This window comes from Diaporthe citri (genome assembly GCF_014595645.1).
Source record: "Diaporthe citri strain NFHF-8-4 chromosome Unknown scaffold_6, whole genome shotgun sequence".
Lineage (NCBI taxonomy): Eukaryota > Fungi > Ascomycota > Sordariomycetes > Diaporthales > Diaporthaceae > Diaporthe > Diaporthe citri.
This window is the reverse complement of record NW_025064851.1, coordinates 4,288,973-4,307,517: the sequence shown is the minus strand read 5'-3', so window position 1 is coordinate 4,307,517 and position 18,545 is coordinate 4,288,973. Positions and strand designations below refer to the sequence as shown.

The 18,545-nt window shown below is 55.7% G+C and overlaps 6 protein-coding genes across 6 annotated transcripts; 4 read left to right on the top strand and 2 right to left on the bottom strand.

The window, feature by feature from the left end:
* Positions 1 to 735: 735 nt before the first annotated feature.
* Positions 736 to 1,762, top strand: INS49_013125 (uncharacterized protein; the record flags this gene model as incomplete). Its single annotated transcript, XM_043173826.1, has 2 exons — positions 736 to 772; positions 840 to 1,762. 2 exons carry the CDS (start codon positions 736 to 738, stop codon positions 1,760 to 1,762), a joined length of 960 nt encoding a protein of 319 aa, XP_043023123.1.
* Positions 1,763 to 2,328: 566 nt separating this feature from the next.
* Positions 2,329 to 8,613, bottom strand: INS49_013124 (uncharacterized protein; the record flags this gene model as incomplete). Its single annotated transcript, XM_043173825.1, has 3 exons — positions 2,329 to 2,355; positions 2,411 to 8,356; positions 8,440 to 8,613. 3 exons carry the CDS (start codon positions 8,611 to 8,613, stop codon positions 2,329 to 2,331), a joined length of 6,147 nt encoding a protein of 2,048 aa, XP_043023122.1.
* Positions 8,614 to 10,350: 1,737 nt separating this feature from the next.
* On the top strand, positions 10,351 to 12,048 carry INS49_013123 (uncharacterized protein; the record flags this gene model as incomplete). The annotated part of the gene is made up of 4 exons (XM_043173824.1): positions 10,351 to 11,077; positions 11,126 to 11,484; positions 11,564 to 11,792; positions 11,894 to 12,048. 4 exons carry the CDS (start codon positions 10,351 to 10,353, stop codon positions 12,046 to 12,048), a joined length of 1,470 nt encoding a protein of 489 aa, XP_043023121.1.
* Positions 12,049 to 13,457: 1,409 nt separating this feature from the next.
* Positions 13,458 to 14,248, top strand: INS49_013122 (uncharacterized protein; the record flags this gene model as incomplete). Its single annotated transcript, XM_043173823.1, has 5 exons — positions 13,458 to 13,470; positions 13,623 to 13,691; positions 13,748 to 13,860; positions 13,922 to 14,044; positions 14,114 to 14,248. The coding sequence occupies 5 exons, from the start codon at positions 13,458 to 13,460 to the stop codon at positions 14,246 to 14,248; spliced, it is 453 nt and encodes a 150-aa protein (XP_043023120.1).
* A 662-nt stretch (positions 14,249 to 14,910) lies between these two features.
* On the bottom strand, positions 14,911 to 15,807 carry INS49_013121 (uncharacterized protein; the record flags this gene model as incomplete). The annotated part of the gene is made up of 2 exons (XM_043173822.1): positions 14,911 to 15,329; positions 15,468 to 15,807. The coding sequence occupies 2 exons, from the start codon at positions 15,805 to 15,807 to the stop codon at positions 14,911 to 14,913; spliced, it is 759 nt and encodes a 252-aa protein (XP_043023119.1).
* Positions 15,808 to 17,176: 1,369 nt separating this feature from the next.
* Positions 17,177 to 18,232, top strand: INS49_013120 (uncharacterized protein; the record flags this gene model as incomplete). The annotated part of the gene is made up of 3 exons (XM_043173821.1): positions 17,177 to 17,464; positions 17,523 to 17,899; positions 17,965 to 18,232. The coding sequence occupies 3 exons, from the start codon at positions 17,177 to 17,179 to the stop codon at positions 18,230 to 18,232; spliced, it is 933 nt and encodes a 310-aa protein (XP_043023118.1).
* Positions 18,233 to 18,545: the final 313 nt, after the last annotated feature.

The following is an 18,545-nucleotide window of genomic DNA, read 5'->3' as shown; positions in this document are numbered from 1 at the left end:
GAGGGTCACCAAGCAGATTCGCGTCCCTTGTCTCTGAGAAATTGGGTCAAGGTGCAACCGCAAGTGCATAGCAGTTTGGTGCAGATCTAACAAGATCTCATCTACTATGATCTGCTCTGGCCAAGTTGCTGCCATTCCAGCAACACCATCATGAATATCACCACGACGACATCCTAGCCTCGTCGCATGGGGATCAAAATCCGGAGTGATAAGCCTCAGACGTCGATAGCACGGGCTGGCGCTCTATCACCGCCCAGTGTTCCCTTCGCGTCCGATGGATCCACGCGGTTTCACGGACTGATAGCGTCATCTATTCGGTCTTGAATAGAAGGATGCCATGTTTCTGCCAACCCCCCAGCCCCCAGCCGGCCGTGGACTAGACTCAACAGCCCTTAGCCTGCTTGGTGTGTAAATGTAGCACTATCTTGGCCGCACCATTTCTGCCTCGCAATGCGGCGAGTCAATCACCGCCTTACCCACGTGTTGTCAACGGTGAGGCTTGCGCGTATATATACCTCGCAATCCCAGAATAAAGTCACTGTTCCAGGTTTTATACAATAGTCAGCGTCCACCTGAACATCCTGTGTCTTCAGTCTGATACCCATTCTCGCCATCAACGTCTCCCGGGCCGCGTCGCCTAGCATTTCTAATCATCCACCACCGCCCTTCCCCTTCTCCCTAGCCGGATCACTCATAACTCACAACTCACCTCATCAAACCCCTTCAGAGATCAAGATGGCAGACGGTAAAAGAGCAGTAGACTCCAGTAGAGGTAGGCCCGTCCTCACGTAGATAAGATGCCCTCTAGTCCAGGACCCGCGCTCACCATGAAACCCCAGTCTGGACCACCCTCATCACCAACACAGACTACCTCTCGGGCCTCCTCACCCTGGACTACTCGCTCAAGAAGCACAAGTCTGCGTACCCGCTGGTGGCCCTCTACACCGATACCTTCCCGGCCGAGGGACTCGCCGCCCTGGACGCCCGCGGCATCCCCCACCAGAAGATCAAGTACCTGCTGCCCACCAAGTCGACCCGCGACTACAGCAACGACCCGCGCTTCTACGACTGCTGGAGCAAGCTGACCCCCTTCGGCCTGACCCAGTACGACCGCGTCGTCCAGCTCGACAGCGACATGCTGGTCCTGCAGAACATGGACGAGCTCATGGCCATGGCCCTGGACGACGGCGCCGCCGCCGCCGCGGGGGGGCCGGACTCGAAGCGCGTCTTCGCCGCGGGACACGCCTGCGTCTGCAACCCGCTGCGCAAGGCCCACTACCCCAAGGACTGGGTGCCCGAGAACTGCGCCTTCACCTCTCAGCACGCGGACGCGGAGACCGCGCAGGCAGAGGGCGCCGACCCGGCCGTGAGCCCGCTGGGCTACATGAACGGCGGCCTGCAGGTCGTCAACCCCAGCGCCGAGGTGTTCCGGCAGATCGTCGACTACATGGACGGCCACGCGGGGGACCTCGACTTCGCCGACCAGAGCCTGCTCAGCGAGCTGTACCGGGGCCGCTGGGTCGCCCTGCCCTACATCTACAACGCCCTCAAGACCCTGCGGTGGGAGGGGGTGCACAAGCCCATCTGGCGTGACGACAAGGTCAAGAACATCCATTACATACTCACCCCAAACCCCTGGGACGAGCTGGACGCCGACGGCAACAGCACCAGCAAGGACGAGACGCACCGCTGGTGGGCTGATGTCAACAAGGAGAGGAAGGCGGGTGAGAAGAGCAGTGGGGTCAAGGACGATGGCTTCTAAGCGTTTTACTTTTCTCCCTCGGCAGCCACAGATCAGTGCGCGGGGAGACGAGAGCCATAAAGGGGAAAAGGCTTGTGATGCGGACATGCCCGAGCGATTTTTGTCTACATCGACGTCCATATTCTTTCCGTTTACTCAGCAAGAGTATGCAGCAGCTAGTGATATGCTACGTACAGTGTCCGTGGACGAGGCAAGAGAAAGGACGAAAAAGGGTCCCAGAACCTCGTGGCCGTGACTCCGTGCAATGATCGATCTGACAGTCTGAGTCTATATTCCAACGCCCATCCTATGCAATTGCTTGCCCCCTGCTCCTTGCTCCATGCGCAGAACGTAAAACGAAGAAAATATCAATGGGGATATCTGAACTAAAGAAAGCGGAAACCAAGGATTGAGTGAGAGGGGGGCCCCGATTCACTCTGTGCCGTGCCGGGTGATTCTTCCACAAGATGTGACACGATCTGGAGGCCGCCGAATTGCCTTGATTGAGAGCATGTCTTCTTGACGCCGCGCCGTATTTGTTCACGTTATACGTTTCTCATAAACATACCTTGAGACCTCGGTCTCCACTATCTCCCGGGCCCGGGCTTGTATTTCTGTGAAGCTGTTAGCACATGTTACCTCGAAGATCAGCAAGAGAATGGCACATACGTCTTCTGCCCTCCTAAGGTTCTCCGGGTCCAAAGCATTGGTTGCCCCCATGAGCGCCTGCCCAACCGCTCGAGTTGCTCCGATGGCTGGGCGGAAGATGATGGTCGGCGCTCTGCTCATAACGGTCCTCGCCGCCCCCCTCTCAAGCACCTCGCCGGGGACAGCGATGACGGCATCCCTGGCCACATTAAGGTCCCGAGCAAGACTGCTGTAGGCGTGCCGTAGGCCTTGGACGACACCCGTGGGCTGGTCCGCGTAAAGGGAGATCTGTTTCTTCTCCTCTGGTTCCATGTCCTCTTCCTCCCATCCTGTCTGGAGTGACGCTGTCTCGCCAGCACTCGAGCTGCCTTCACCCGAAGGCTTGGTCAGCATGTCCTCCGCGCCTTGGAGTACATACTGGGTGCCGACCGCCACCTTGGCGCCCAACTTGACAATTTCGGTCCCCGTCGTGCGAGCAAAAGCCGCCGCGCCCTTGCCGATGCTGCGGACGATACGCCCATCCTTCTTGTACTCCCTGATGGGGATTTCGATAAGATCACGGAAGCCGCTGCCCACATTGACCAGGTGGCGAACTGGGGCAACACCAGCTAGCACGCCAGCGAGTTGCGTGCGCTTCACGTCTGGCGTCCATATGTCATTGAGCGTATTGCCCAGCCGCTCCCATCCCGTAGTGCCGTAGACAATGGTGTGTCGCAGCGTCATACGGGCCCTTTCCAGAATCACGAAATTCATGAATTCCGAAGTTCGCCCGCCCCGCAGACCCGCGTAATCCACCCTCTTGGGCTTGAAATCTAGTGTGACGGGTATGGCATTGATCTCGGCGCGTTGGATAAATGCTTCGTCACTCGGAGACGGGTCAGATGGCATCTGTGATTCATCCTTAAACTGGAAGAAACGCTCGATGAATTCAAGCGCATCCTGGTCGACATGCAGGCGGAGTGGGAGGACGTTGGCTCTGAGAACAAATTCGACAGCCGCTAGTTCGGGAACCGGTTTGACAAGAAGAATCTCGAGGTGCACCATATTTGCGCCCAGCTCGCGCTCGCCAGCGTCCAAGTCGTACGCGGCAAACTTCTTCCAGGTGGAGGTCGGGACGTGATCAAAAACAACCAGGTTCTGGACACGAACATCAATGGAGGTGTCTGTCTCGCCCGAGCCTGGTGGTAATTTGACGAGGTCCACGTTAACACCCTGCAACTCAAACGTGATCTTGTGGCGTCTGCTCCTATTGAGGCGTAGCTTCTTAGCCCTGGACCGAAACTGGCCAGGAACCGTTCGGGTTGTGGTCGTGGTGACCGAGGTGGATGCTATCGACTCCGCGTCGTCTAATTGGTGGTTGATACCTCCAACTAGCTCACGAGGATCGTGGTTCGCCGGAATGCTAACGTAGATGGAATTGAACAGGCAATCCCCGACAACGTCCTGGTCGTCGAAGTCCGCTTCGTCCAGGGACCTTCGACCAGCTCGAGAGCGGCGTTCGTATGCCTTTGTTTCCACTTCTTCCACCGTCTTCGTGATGGCCTCGCGGGTGTGTTGCCAGTCATAGCCATCAAAGAGATTCCATATCACGTGCACATCTCGGACCCTGACATTCAGCGGACTCTTGGGCACCCTGGCTTTCTTCACTTCGTCGTACCTATTCTTGGCTGAATTCCAGTGATGAGCATCTCCAGGTACGGTCGGGTCTTGCCCAAAGTAATTTTCATCGATCTCGATCTCCGAATTCGAACCAAAATCTTCGCTAGGCGCAAGTGAGTCAGGCTGTGAGGGAATTGTATCCCCTGCCATGTCCTGAGTGACTGTAGGGCCAGATACCAAGGACGAAGACGTGGCGTCGAAGATGCTTTCAGCAACAGCGGGTTGGCTGGCGAAGTACTTCGGCTCGATGTCCAAAGGACTCGATCCTACTATTTCTCCATCTGACATGTCGTCACCACCACCTAGCTCCTGAGCAATGGCGAAGTCGTCGTCGAAATTGTAGTCGCCTTCCGCCCTGCCGAAAGCATCGGCCGTGATAGATGCCAACATGTCTTGCACGGGAATAATTTCGGTCTTGAACTTCACTTCCCTGCTCGGCGGAGTCGGCGGCTTCAAGGCACCCGTAAGTGCAAGCAAGGTATGGGTAGAGTCTGCGCAAGTCTCGAGCACCAGTAGGTCATCTCGGAGCTCAACGTCGATATGCATCTCTCCAGTGGGCTCTGCCGTGGCTTCGACTGTAGCCCTTGCCGAAGAGATCTGGCAAATATTCACATAGCCTTTAGAGCACAATGTAGACACCATGTCCGTCTGTCTTTGGACATCTGATCCGCGGTGTCTGGACGGCCCTGCTCTCTGCGTAGATTCGAGTAAGGAGACATCATCGACGAGGAGAATAGCCGCCTTCTTCAGATTCGCAACGGCATTCACGTCGTCGCCCGCCGGCAAAACAACCCCCACGTGGGCATCCTGAAGAACCACATTCAGCTTGGATGTCAGCGCCAAGGGGTTCAATCCTAGCAGGCAGTCACGAAAAGCCACATTGACAATCGTCGGCTTCGTGGATCCGCCCTGCGGCGAGCGTGGCGATGGCGATGGTGGGTTTCCAACCAATGCGGTATGCGCCTGTTCTCCAAGATTGGCCACAGAGGCCGCCAACATTGCGTCGAATTCCTGAGGTGTGGTTTCCGAGGACAGGCCCAGTGCGTCCATGATCGTGGGAACGCGATACTCGAAATTGATGTTCCGCATCCTGACCTTGATGGCAGGCTCCATTTCATCGCCTATCACCCGTACCATAAGAACGGGTGATTGCGCAAGAAGTCCGGTCCTCATGTCGATAGTAGAACCAACAAGCTCCTCAATACTGTTTCTGTCGACTTTGATGGTGTTGACTCCGAAAGCAGCCAGCGAAGGAAAGGCAATATGGGCCAGCTCAAGATCGGCCAGGTGCGCATTCACCTTACCGAATCTACCGCCAACATCCACCGAAGCATCCACGTTATGGATGAGACCAAGTGTCAGTAACCCAGGCCGGTCGTCCTCGGGAAGATATTTGGCCACGGTTCCAAGACGAGCGAGCTCCTCTCCCAGAGAAGGGATAGAGTCAAGCTGCTGCAATCTTGTGACCTGTGCCTGCACGTCGTCCAAGGTCAACTTCAGAACAGAGCCTTTCCTTCGCTGCCTTAATAGCGTGTCTACCATGATCTCATCCTCATTATCATCAAACTGGCCTTTCGAGGGGGTAATCAGAGAGAGAAGTCGATCCAAGTCATTTTCTCGGGGGGCAAGAAGATAGTCGATACGCGTGTTCGACAGGGTGATCATGACGGGCGGTCCACCATGGAATCGTTCTGCATACGGCCCGGATGCATGAATTTTGCTTATTCCAACTCCAATGATGCCATCCCGGCTCACCATCTTGACGGCTGTAGTCCGAACACGAATGCCACACTTCTTACCGTCCAAGTCGACTTGCAAGCCACCGATTCGTACATCGATTTTGCTTTCGGACACCGCTGCCGAACTCTCTGGAGTGGATGGAATGTCAAACCGTACCCCTCTTGGCTTGCCAGACTTGGTCTTGGGTTTTCCAGGTGAGCCACTTGAGGTCATTGAAGAGCTCATCTGAAGGAAGCCACTGAGCCCACCAAACCAAGTGAAAGTCTCGTCCAACCGCTGTAAGTCCACATGAACGCGGAGCGGCAGCGTATTTATCTCAAACCGATTGCTTTCCTTGGATGTTGATATCTTGACCGACACATCGGCTCCGGCTTCCGGAAACACGTCTCTGACTGAGGCTCGCATCTGTGCTTCTTGGTCGAAAGACAGTATATCGCTATCTTGATACCCAAAACGGACCTTCTCAACACTGATCAAGGTGTCATCCACGGAGTCCTTTTGAGACAAGGTTGCTTGCAGATGGTCCAGGTCAGTTCTCAGTAGCGTCTCGGCCTCGAAGGCCGGCACCTCTGGGCTTGGCGTCGTCGTTGCCGTGACATAACCGCCAAATATCTTCTCGACAAAGAGAATAGATATCTTTTGCATCGACAGCTTGATTTCCGGTCTCGACGAGTCATTGGCTCTGGTGAATGTATCGATTGTAGTTTCAGAGGGCTTCTGCGATGTTTTGAACGTGTCTAGGAGCCGACGTGCCAGCATTGCTAGAAGAAAGCCGACGGAAGTGTCGAAACGTAGCTCAAGAGGCGATATGTCAATTTCAATCGATCCATCATCATCCTCATCCTCTACCTTCGTGGCTTCTGGCTCAGATTCAACGTGGAACGATGTGGGGCCTGTAGTCGTAGAATAGACGGAGAAAGCCCCTGGAACATTTTGAAAGGTTGAGTTGGCCAATTGTGACGTCTCATCAGCACTTGACACTTGGATGTGCTTATGTTTGATCGGCAAATATACGGAGATCGATGCAAGAGAGAAGATCTCTCTTAGAATGTTGTTCGGCCCTTGGGTCTCAGTCTCGTCTGCCATGGCAGCATTGATAGGCTCTGCGGCTGCATCTTGTGCCACGTGCGGATCCTTCTTGGCCTGGGTTTCTCCTCCTTGCGGCGACGATGAATGAATCGGTGTTGACGGCTCCTTACTTTCGGCCAAGATTGGGTCTTGCTGCCTAATCTCTTCTTCCTCGTGGGACAGGTTTTCACCCGGCCGTAGTGGTTTGTCGCCCTTGGATCCTGGTGAGCCCTCAGGACTCGACAGATTTGAATCCCATGCACCTGGCATCGAGTCACTCCTCGACTGTTGATATTCTCCGTTTGAAAAGGCGCTCATGTACATGCTCTCTGCCTCCTCGTGACTAAACAATTGCGATTGGGCGAGATCATCTGTGGGCTGAGCTCCGGAATCATCACTTGCAGAATCAGACGAGATGGAGTTTTCGAGAGAAATATTCACGGTAGGCCTTTCCGCGTCGTTTTCCGGGACATTCAAGGCTGACGGCCAGACGGATGGTTCGTCGTCTAGTACAGTGCCGGGTCCATCCTCGTGCTGGCCGCCGAAATCATGGTAGATGGAGGCCCTCGGTGTCGATAAAGACGACGTAGGTTCTTGCTCTTCGCCTGCTGCGCTGCTAGAGTTGTCCAGCTCATAAGTTGTGTTGAATGCCTCCTCGCTGTCCTGTAGTATTCGTTCGCTTTGGGAGAGATCGTCGTTGGACCCACCCATCACGCCTTCGCGAACGCTTCCAGCCTGAGAAGGTCTCAGATTGAACGGTGGACTTTTCGCGGTTGATATCGGAGATCTCGACGCGGCGGAAGTCAAGGAAGGCGATCTCGCAAGGTTGGATAATAAGTCAGCCTCTGAGATGAGGGAAGCGCGAATTGTGTTGAGTGATATGTGACGCTTGCCATCTTTAGGCACGATGCGCGTGCTGGCTCCATCTTGTCGAGCCTGCGCCGTGACGCCTTCAACCTCGAGCTCATCGAGAGTGACCTGAAAAGTGACCAATTCGGTCTCGGTGGTCTTATGGTCCACAGGAACATCGACTTCAAGCTGTAGAGCGACATCCCTGATACCCACCTCCATGCGGTCGACAACACCCTGCAGGAAGTCTGTCATGAAGTCCGGTAAATAGAGCCGTTGGCCCGTGCCGGTTGCTGAGTCCTCCTCATTGCTGTCCTCGCTGGAAGCCACGGACGCGCCCAGGTCTGTTGTCTCGGAGGCCAGAGCCTCCTCCAAAGCCTTCTTCTCCTTCGATGGCTGAGTTTCCAAAAAGGACTGAGCTAGGTCCGCAGCCGTGGGGACAACATCAGAACTCGACCTTGGTGTCTCATTCTTCTTGGATTTTCCAGCAGGCTGTTCTCGCGTTGAAACTACCAGGGCTATACGAACACCGGACGCGGTGACCTGGATGGCGCTAGAATACAGATCGAGGGGAATGGTGATTTGCAGGCGAGACACCTTTGCATTTTTTATTCGATACTCGGAAGGCAGGCTTAGGTGCTTTCTTATTTTCTATCACAGCAAACAAATCAGCACTCAGACCTGCAGGCGACTTATCAGTCCTGGAGCGGGGGGCCAGATGCAGGCAGCCGTACCTCGACCTTGAGACCGACATCTTTGAACTCCAAGGTATTCCTCAGGCCGAGGGCGGCATCAAGTTTGTCCAGGTCAAGAGCGTCGTCCTCGAATATGTCCAGCCTGGCCATGGCATAGCGCAGCAGCCGCTTGGGCAAATCCGACTTACGGAAGGACGTGAAGAAGGCAGCCATGTTGAAGGCGCCGTTTCCTTAGTCGTCGGCGTGAATCTCTCTGTATGTGTTTCTGGGCAGAAGGGTTGAAATGGAGTGGTGCCGTGGTAGGCGAATCTGCCGAAGTTCTCAAGGGCGACAGGAGAGCCGCCGGACGCACGAGGCGGGTCGGAGCGTGAGGCCGTGGAGGGCGTTGGGAGGGTGGCGGTGGAAGCGGATGGCGGGGGAGTTCATGTCGACGGACTCTCCTAGCACATGTCTGGGCAGGGAATCACGGCAACGCCTTGTTCAGTCTCTTGGGAGCATCGATGGGGTTTGGAAAGAGTATGATGGAGTAGGATCCAGGGTATCTAGGGCGTCATCGTCTGGAGGCAAGAAAACGATGGAAGGAGTGTCGGCGGCAGTAGGTATAGAGTCTTGGGGGGGAAAGACTTGGGGGAGACAGGAGACGAGGTCATCAAGGTGCAGGTAGAGGCACTTGCACTTACAAGCGGTCATGGGGACGTTAGGGTGCTGTGGCTATCGGGGGGACTGATAAGTCTGCCTGACTGACCCGTACCCCACATGCAAGACGGCGGGTGAATGGCGTAAGGTGGTCCAGGTCCTAGTAAACGCCTGTCCAGACTACCATGTCACCTGCACTGTACTGTATATCAACGGTACCTAAGGGGTAGGTCGTACAGGCCGCAGACGTGGGGTTGGTTTGGCAGTGGTGGGACTTTGCTGTCACAAGGTGCAAGGGACAACCACCACCCGTGGACGGCACGCTTACATACGGATGGATCATACACTGCTCATTGACACGGTACGCCGGGCAACTGCTCGTTGTCCCATACTATCTGCTGATTGCTGCCATGGAGTTCAAACCTCTTGTGGAGTGCAGGTCGACTAGATATGTTAGGCGAATGCTTGCACTAATTCTAATATAATCATCAATGTATATACCAACTCACTGTCAGTCTGCTCACACTGAGTTGTGTAGCTAGTTGTTAGCGTGAACGTTGATGCTGCGTTGGTGATGCGTATCTGCTTTGTTCAACATTATGAGGGTGCATCTACCTATCCTAGGTACTGCCTAGGTGCCTCGGTTGAACCCAACATTGACAGCAGCACTCCCCGTCACCCCGTCCCCAGACACCGCATCAATCACGGGCCCTGGGCTGAGCCCGCCACCCGGCCTCTTGCCCCCTGTCTCGTTTGGGTCGCATTCGACTTGTCAACCCGCCCGCTCCACGCTCCACCCATCCGGCACGCCACGCTACGGAGGTCGTAGGGGTAAGACAGAGCAGAGGCACGCCCGACAGAGCGCACGCTGACTGATTGACAGGCCATTCTGCTCCAATCCACCCGGGCATCGTCCTTCAACCGCTCAACCACCCACTCCTCCGCCCGTTTCTTCCCTGCCCTGCCCTGTCCTCCAGCCCAACGACCTCACTCTCGGCTGCTGCGACCCCCGAGCCGCCCTTTGACGGCAGTCGACTGCTGCCATCGGCCACATTGTCTGCCGTGTGCCTACACACCGAGACGGCTGTGCTTGACCCATCCCAATTCGCGTCAGTAGGCCCAGGCCCAGTCTCAGTCCCCCACAGCAGCGGCACTAGACTTTTGCGACTTTCCCGTCCCACCCTCCACGCTCCATCCCTACCCACCGGCCGCCCTACGAGAAGCTCCAGATACGAGACACGTCCACGTCCACGTCCTCACCCTCGCCATCGCCGCTTCCCGATTCTTGATGGCTCGACCGGCGACGAGAGAACCATGAACTCCCTCAATTTCGTCTCCTCCCGCGTCTCTCCCTCCTCCAGCCCGGGCCCCTCGCGTTCCAACTCCCTTGGCTCAATGGGCATCACCGTCACCGCGGAGGAGGAGGAGCAGCAGCAGGAAGCTTCCACCGCGGGCCTCGACGAGAAATCGCCTAATTCCGCGGACCCCGACCATCGCCAGCCCGCTGGCGCCCCGGCCGATGAAAATACCCCTCTGCTGTCAGGAAGCCATCCCAAGGATTCCGGGATAAGGCAGTCGCTCTGGCACCTGATCCCCCGGCGCATCTTCAGCGCTGTCATCGGTTCGCTGCGCTGGGTTCTGTCCACTCTGGCTGCACCTGGTGTCTACCTGGTCGCTTGTCTCTACGACGAACACGGACACTTCGCCCCTTGGCTACAATTCAAGAGACTATTTGGCGCATACCACGCGGATCCGCGGAAGATGGCTGCGGCAATGCAAGAGAAGGCCGCGCTGGAAGACAGTGCTAATTCGAGTCGAGGCGAAACAATCAACATAGGCCGAGGAAACGCCATGACAACACGGCCTATACCATCATCGGGCTCCTCCACGTCAGGGCTCTCCAGCGAGTCCGAATCTGAGATGGACAGGGAATCTAGCAGCAGGCATCCGCGATCCAAGTCCCTGCAAAGCTCTGAGGAGATCAGCCCTTCGAGGCGGTCCATAAGGATCAAATTACACAACGAGGAATCACTCCGGCAGCGTAAACATAAAAAAGGACAGTCGGCCAGCTCTCGACGAGCCACACCAGGCAATCAGCAGCAAAAGGACATATCAGCCCACCTCAAGTCGCCGACCTCTCCTGTCGGCGCCCTGACGAAGTACCCCAAAACTCCTGCACCCCCGAGACCGCTCATCCCACGACGCCAACCATCGTATATCAATGTGGAGGCCGACGCGCAGACGCCCCAGAAGACCCTGATCCTTGACTTGGACGAGACGCTGATCCACAGCATGTCAAAGGGCGGCAGGATGAGCACAGGGCACATGGTGGAGGTCAAGCTGAACACAACTTACGTTGGGGTCGGCGGGCAAGCCAGCATCGGACCTCAGCACCCTATATTATACTATGTTCACAAGCGACCGCATTGCGACGATTTCCTGCGACGGGTGAGTGCCGGCCCGCTGTCTCTGTCTGTTGTTGGCCGCGGCCACAGTATGGGAGGACGGTACTGACGCAGCGAACCAGGTCTGCAAGTGGTTCAATCTCGTGGTGTTCACGGCCTCTGTTCAGGAATATGCTGATCCGGTTATCGACTGGCTGGAATCGGAGAGGAAATTCTTCTCGGCACGGTACTACCGGCAACACTGTACATTCAGGCACGGTGCCTTCATCAAGGACCTGAGTGCTGTCGAGCCCGATCTGAGTAAGGTCATGATCCTGGACAATAGTCCGCTCAGCTACATGTTCCATCAAGGTCAGTAGTCACCCCCCCCCCCTTACTCCGAGCCCTTCCCCTTTCGGAGCAATAGGCCCGTCCCTTGATTACCTGGCGGCAGCTGACTGCCAGCCGCATAGACAACGCGATCCCGATACAAGGCTGGATAAATGACCCGACAGACAACGACTTGCAGCATCTCATACCGTTCTTTGAAGGTCTCCAGTATGTCTCGGACGTGCGTGCTCTTTTAGCGCTGAGAGGAGGTGAGGACGGCCAGCACATGGTAGTATGAGGATTATACCTCAATCAAGCGGGCCCGGAGAGACAGAGTGTGGTCAAATCGCCTGTCGAGCGGTAGAGGTCATCTCAAACTCTGGACGGGACAGCCACGTGAAGCTGAGGCGAGGCGAAGCCAACGCGCACTGTCCATGCCGGGCTCGATTGGCGAGCGTGTATGTGTGTAGAAGTGTGCAAAAAAGCAACTAGAAAGCGAATAGCATTTTGTGCTCGTTTTGGGCCGCTGATAATGCGGCGATCCACGAGTCTCCTGCGCCGGTGGGAATATACCCTGCGTGAGTGCACTACCCCATGTGTATCGCCTGGTGCGGGTTGAAGAATTGAGGGATCAAGGAGAATAGAGGGACGAGGGGAGCTGCATGCTCATATGGACAGCTTGCCAACATCCATGACCGACTTAAGAGAAGCCGGCGGGTAAGGCCATAATCCTGCCAATCCGGCTCTACACTTGGATATGCCCAGTCTGCTGCAGCGAATCCACAGCCTGAGTAAACAAGCCACTCGCACCAACACATGTACCGTCAGAGAACGGTACATGATTCTCAGCCCCCTGGTCAATTGAGGCGTTTCCAAGATTTGTGGCTTGTCTCGCTGTCATGGCAATGCAGGATCAAGTGAACGGCCTCTAGGAACGCATCTAGCGCACAGACCCCCCTGCGAGGCGCAAGCTTGAGAGCTACTCCAAAAACCAAGTGACATCATCGCGCATCTGACCCAAGCTCTGCTAGCGCTGGGTACCTAGGTAGTGCCGATGCGATGCGATTGAGTCCGGGGAAATTGACCTGCGACCAGTACCTTACCCCGTCCAATACGCCACCCTTTCAAGCAGGCCTAACAAGTCCCGGACAGCTGGATCGCTGCTCTCTGCGCGCCCCTCTCGCCCCTGGACCTTTCCTGCCCTTTTGGGCTGACGGGGACGCTCAAAGATCAAAGAGGGCCTAGTTGTGACGTGGGCGGTTCCAGGCGTCGCATAATGACAGTGCCTTGTAGTAGAGAGGTGCAAAAGACCGGGTTCTTGGTTTAACGCCAACCAGGTCAGATGGATGATTTGCATGTGGACGTCGACTGGACGAGGCCTGGACCAGGACCTGGGCAGTGACGAAATCAGAGGGGAGGTAGTCGCGAGGTTGAAGCTAGTCCTGGCTGGGCTGGCTGGTTGTTATTGCCTCATTACCTGGGGTACTAGTCCCTGCTGGGGGACCAGTGACGACGGTTGAACGTAAGACAAACGGCATCATGGGCGTTCACCTTGGACCTGCTGCTTTAAAACCCAATCCGCCCGCCTTTCGTTCTCTGTCCTCTCGCACTACATACTCCAATACATCGTGAACCTCAGTCCTGACATCTCGTCCATCGATTCTACCTTCTCACAAACAAAACAAACACCACAACCTCATCTCCATCATGTCTCTGCACTGTAAGTGTGCATGCCCGGCGTACCCCCTCACCTTGAGCTCTCCCGCTCGCAAGCCAATGGAAACAGGCGAGCCTTTTCCGGTGCTCCAAAGGTCCCGGGAGCTTCCATCATCAACCGTGCTTGCACAGGTAGCTAACACGACACCTTTGCAGACCTTCCTCCCGTCAAGCCCTCGGCCATCGCCCTGGGAGCCGTCTTCAACCAGAGTGTTGAGACAGCCGGTGAGCATGCACACCCCGCCCATCCGTCAAGCCACAAGACGCTAACCATCACCAAGTCCTGAGCCCTCTGTTCGGTCAGGCCTACCAGAGTGCTAAGCGCGCCAACTCCAGCGAGCAGTTCATCCAGTCCAAGGAGGCCACATCTGTCGCCGTCGCCTGGGGCACGACCGTGAGCACAATCCTTGAGACTCCCCTTTGAAACTGAACAAAGATGCTGACCATCACCACAGGCTGTCGGATCCGCCCTGCAGAGTTATGGTGTTGGAGCCCTGATCAACGCAACTGGGACCCTGTCCTACAAGGGCGCGGCCTACCTCGGTGGCCTCATCTTCCTGGCCACCTCTGCTCCTACCGTGAGCTCCCCTATCCCGGCCCCTTGCTCTCCGAATATGAAGCTTTTGCTAATGCGTCATCATATGTAGTTCATTGCCCAAGTGTTCCAGGAGAAGCGCGCCCTCGAGACCGTCGGTATCTCCGTCGTCGCCAAGGCCTTCGAGACCATTGGACTGGCAACCTTCCTGACCTGGTGGGGCACCCGGACGAACCCCTTCGAGTAAGGGAATAATGGGATCGTGACCGGACCACCTAGTGACGGCTAGGCGCAGGAGTTGGGGGCATTGTACGATTTGATCTTGGCATGAATGTCGACGTCTAGCAGCGTAGAGCCACAGTCTTCCGGGGCATATACCTCGTGTTGACAAGTTGAATAATTCACTCAGAATCAGCACCATTTCATGTTCATCTAAAATGGACGACGTGACGTCGTTAAGTGAAACCTTTTACCATTACCCCAGCCTCTTCGAGGGTCGCCGAGCTTCCAACTCAGTCTCGCGTGAACTTTGGCTGGTAGAACATGGTCCCTGCGGGGTTGTCGCGGGCGTGTCGCGTGCGCGATGATAGCATGCTCTTCAGAATCTTTCATCTGGCAATCACAGCCGCCGTCGTGGTCGAGGGAGAGGGCTGCTTTCCAGCGCATTGGTAATGCTGCTTGATTCGAAAATGCTAGACAGCGTAAAACACACCACCGCACCCGGCCCACTTGAGTACACTGTGAACCCGTACGCCCATAAACGCCCGCCGCATATTTACGCCTGGTATCCTGATTTTATCTTCTTTGGTGGTGGCCGAGACAAACGCAGGCCCGAGAGAAACCTACCCTCACTTTTTGTCACAGATGGCCCTAAGCCCCCTCCTGGTCCTTTACCCAAAAACCCGCCTCCTAGCCCGACAGCACATCCTTCAGCTGCTTCGCGGCCTCCTTCTGCGCGAGCTTGAGGAGCTCCTTGTAGGCGTCGGCGTAGCTAGAGCCGTCGTCGTCCTCGTCGTCGTCCGCAGCAGCCGCCGCCGCCTTGCCGGCCTTGGGCTCCTTGCCCTTCTCCTGGATGAAGACGACCGAGGTGGGGCGCTTGGTCTTTGCGGCGCTGCCGAGCTCGAGGCGCGACCTGACGAACAGGTAGGGGACGTTGTGCTCCTCGCAGTAGATGGGCAGGTGCATGATGACCTCGTCGGGCGAGATGTCGCCGGCGATGATGCAGATCCCGGGGACCTGGTCGGCATTGGCCGGCGCCTTGATGGGCGTCTTGCGGAGGGCCTTGTTCACCTCCTTGACGCCGCGCTGGAGGGCGCCTGCTTTCCGGGCTGTTTGGAGAGAGGAAGGATATGATTAGCTGTGTCTGTTCGTACTGATGGCGCTGGAGGGACCGCGACTGGATCTGGCGCGCGGGTGGTGCTTTGGGCATGTATGAGAGTAAACAAATAACGTTGCGCGGAACCTACCCTTCTTGATGGTCTTGTAGATCTTCTTATGCCCCTTCACATCGGCCAATGGCACGGCAAAGTACACCAGTTGTGTCTTGACCTCGGGGTTCTTGATGTCGTCCACGTCGGAGCCAGGGTGGTCATCGTCGTCGTCGGCCTTTGCTGAGGCGGCGACGTCTGCTTGCAGCTGGTTGTCGAGGGCCTCGGCGACCTTGGCCTTGAGCTTCTCCTTGTCTGCCTTCTTGTCCTTCTTATCCTTCTTGGACTTGTGGACGCCGTCGGACTCGCTGCGCTTCTTCTCCTTCTTGTCCTTTTTCGAGTCCTTGGACTTTATCTTGACCTCCTCCTCGGTTGCCATTGCCGCGGCTGGGGTTCGAAATATGTGGTTTGGAGGAGAGGGTCGCGGTGGGTGCTAGTGTATTAATGCTCTGATCATGCAGGAAACAATATGCTTGTTATGTTGTCCGTCGGAATTGAACTGTCCTCGCCTGTCAAAAACACATGCGACTCTCTGGACTGAGAGCAAGCAGCACCTTGACTGGAAATTTTCTTGACTCTTTTTCGACTAGCTCCCGAAAGTTGTTCCAGCCCCGGTCCGATAAAGTAAAGTGGGGCATTGCAGCAAGTCCAACTGCTCAGGCCTGGCTGTGGTCAACCCAGCGCTGCAGCACCCCGCTGTTTAGGTCTCCACTCACCGCGGAACAGACAGACAAATCGAGTGACTGATTGACTGGCTGGGAACTAGCAGAGCAATGCAGCAAAAGACAAATAAGGAGCCTGGCCTGTTTGAAGGTGCCTTAAGAATGCACAAGCCTTCAAGATATATTCTGTCTTCCCATGAACGGGACTTTTCACGGGCTTCTTGTCCTGTTCTGGCCGTTGAAGAATGCCATTCTGGAGCACTGATCAAAGGTTCTCTGGTGGGGACAAGTTGTAAGTCGATTGGTTATCCACTTTCGTTAAACGATTCGATGCAATGCTTCAAGTGACCAAGCACTCAATCCTCGCCCGCAACATTACGGTGGCCTTCCCCAGCAGGGCCCAGCAGGGCTGGCAGGGCCCTGATATGATCTGCACGGCACGACCTCCAAGGCTGAGTAGCGAGCAATCTACTTGGGATCTGGAGGGTGCCTCTGGGTGATCCTGGCATAAAACACCCTGTTTCGAAACAGATATAGATGGAAAGATCCACACACAACACCCCTGTCTCCAGGAGCTTCGCCCTCCGCGTAATGCATGAACCGTGAAAGGGGCCGCTCTCCCTTCATTGTCCAGGGGGAGAACACCACTCCCTCACCAAACCACGGCTGAGACCCTTGTGTTGGGTTGAAGGACTCAGGGAGGAGCCGATGACAGGGATGGCTTTTCGTGCCCCCCGCATGGAGGCCGATATCACTGTTTCCCTAAGAATATGGACGTGATGTGGGCGTTGCACTCGAGGGTGGATTCTACTCCCCTATTATATCCCCTTAGTTCATGCTTCATTGCCCCGGCTGTGCACAGGGGTTCAATTGTCCATCCCTTCTTTAAGTGACTAAGGGTGACATGTAAGTAGTCGCGCAAAACTCCTGATTGCTTGTCTCTCCTTCTCCCGACTCCGAGGCTCCCTTCTCGTCAACGGCAGGCCACTAGATAGGACTCATGGATTGAGGACCCGACACGCCAGACATTCTTTACACCTTCCATTCATACTCTCATTTACCTCTCTTTTGGACAAACCGTTTGCCATGGCCGCAATAGCTTCTGAGTATCTGGCGGACGTGCTGGAGCCCGAGAAATTCGCAGCAGCAATCTTCGGCGTCACCCTCGCCTTCACCGTTCTCTCAGCAAACACCGTTGGCCTGCGCTCCTGGATCAGGTTCAGGAAGGGACGGTTTGGCAATGACGACTACCTGATGTGTACGGCGCTGGTCGTCAACTTGGTCCATAACAGTATGGTCATGCACGGGACGTTTGTCGGAATCGGGTCTCCGGATTCAAAACTCAATCCTGAGTTGGACGCTGAGGGGAGAAAGGTATAGTAGCAGTCCCAGAAAATACTGCCAGGCATGCATGCTAAGCGTGGCTCTGTAGTACCTCTTCCTCTGGCAGATTTTCTACGCCATCAACCTGGTCTTCATCAAGACCAGCATCCTCACCACCCTGAAGGGGATCGCCAAGGGATTGCGGTACATCTATGCCATCTGGGGTCTCATAGTGGTTGTGAGCTTGCTGAGCATCGCCGGTGTCATCACGCTGTTGGCCAAGTGCCGGCCAATCCAGTCAAACTGGACAGGCAATGGCTCCTGCATCGATTCGGATGTCTTTGTTGCCCTGTCCAAGACCGCCTATGCCTTCGACGTCCTGTCCGACCTTGCAATGGCTACTATTTCAACGCTTCTCCTCTGGACTCCCCAGATGCGACTCAGATCAAAGGTCCTGACAGTAGCGGCGTTGGGTCTCGGTGTAGTGTGAGTCTCAAGTGGTCCTCCCTGGGGTCCAATTTTGCAGAGCTGACCAGCTGATTCTCAAACAGAGCCTCCATGGCGTCCTTGATCCGCACAATTTACACCGATGCATACAGCTCGGATGACAACTACCTATTCAACACGGGCAAGATCGTCCTGTGGACGGTTGTGGAGTGCGGGATTGGTATCATTGCCGGGTCGCTGCCGATGCTGGGCCTCTTCCACGAGCAACGGCGGATGGAGAAGAAGTGGGAGGAGCTGGAACTGCAGCAAAGCCAGGTCGACTTGACCAAGGTGGCCCCGACCCACCCAAACCCAAGGGCTGGGAGAGTGTGATGTGGGCAGAGGTTATGCGAAGGGTTTGAGATGGCTCTGTTGAGCTGTCCGTTCCAGTCATGCTTGCAGCTGCGGCCTTGATGGTCGCTGGATGATTTCAGTCTCCATGATAACGATTGACGATAGATGGGGCTTTCTTTCATATCCAGTTTTCTTCTCTTCTCATCAGGCTCAGAACCAGAGCTGTACCTTGTCGTGCTTCAATTCTGAGATGCAACCTTTTGATACCTACTTAGAATACCACCGATACATGGCGAATCCGTTTGGAAGAACCCTATCGCTTCACCTCCTTGTTTCTAAGGCCAATGAAATG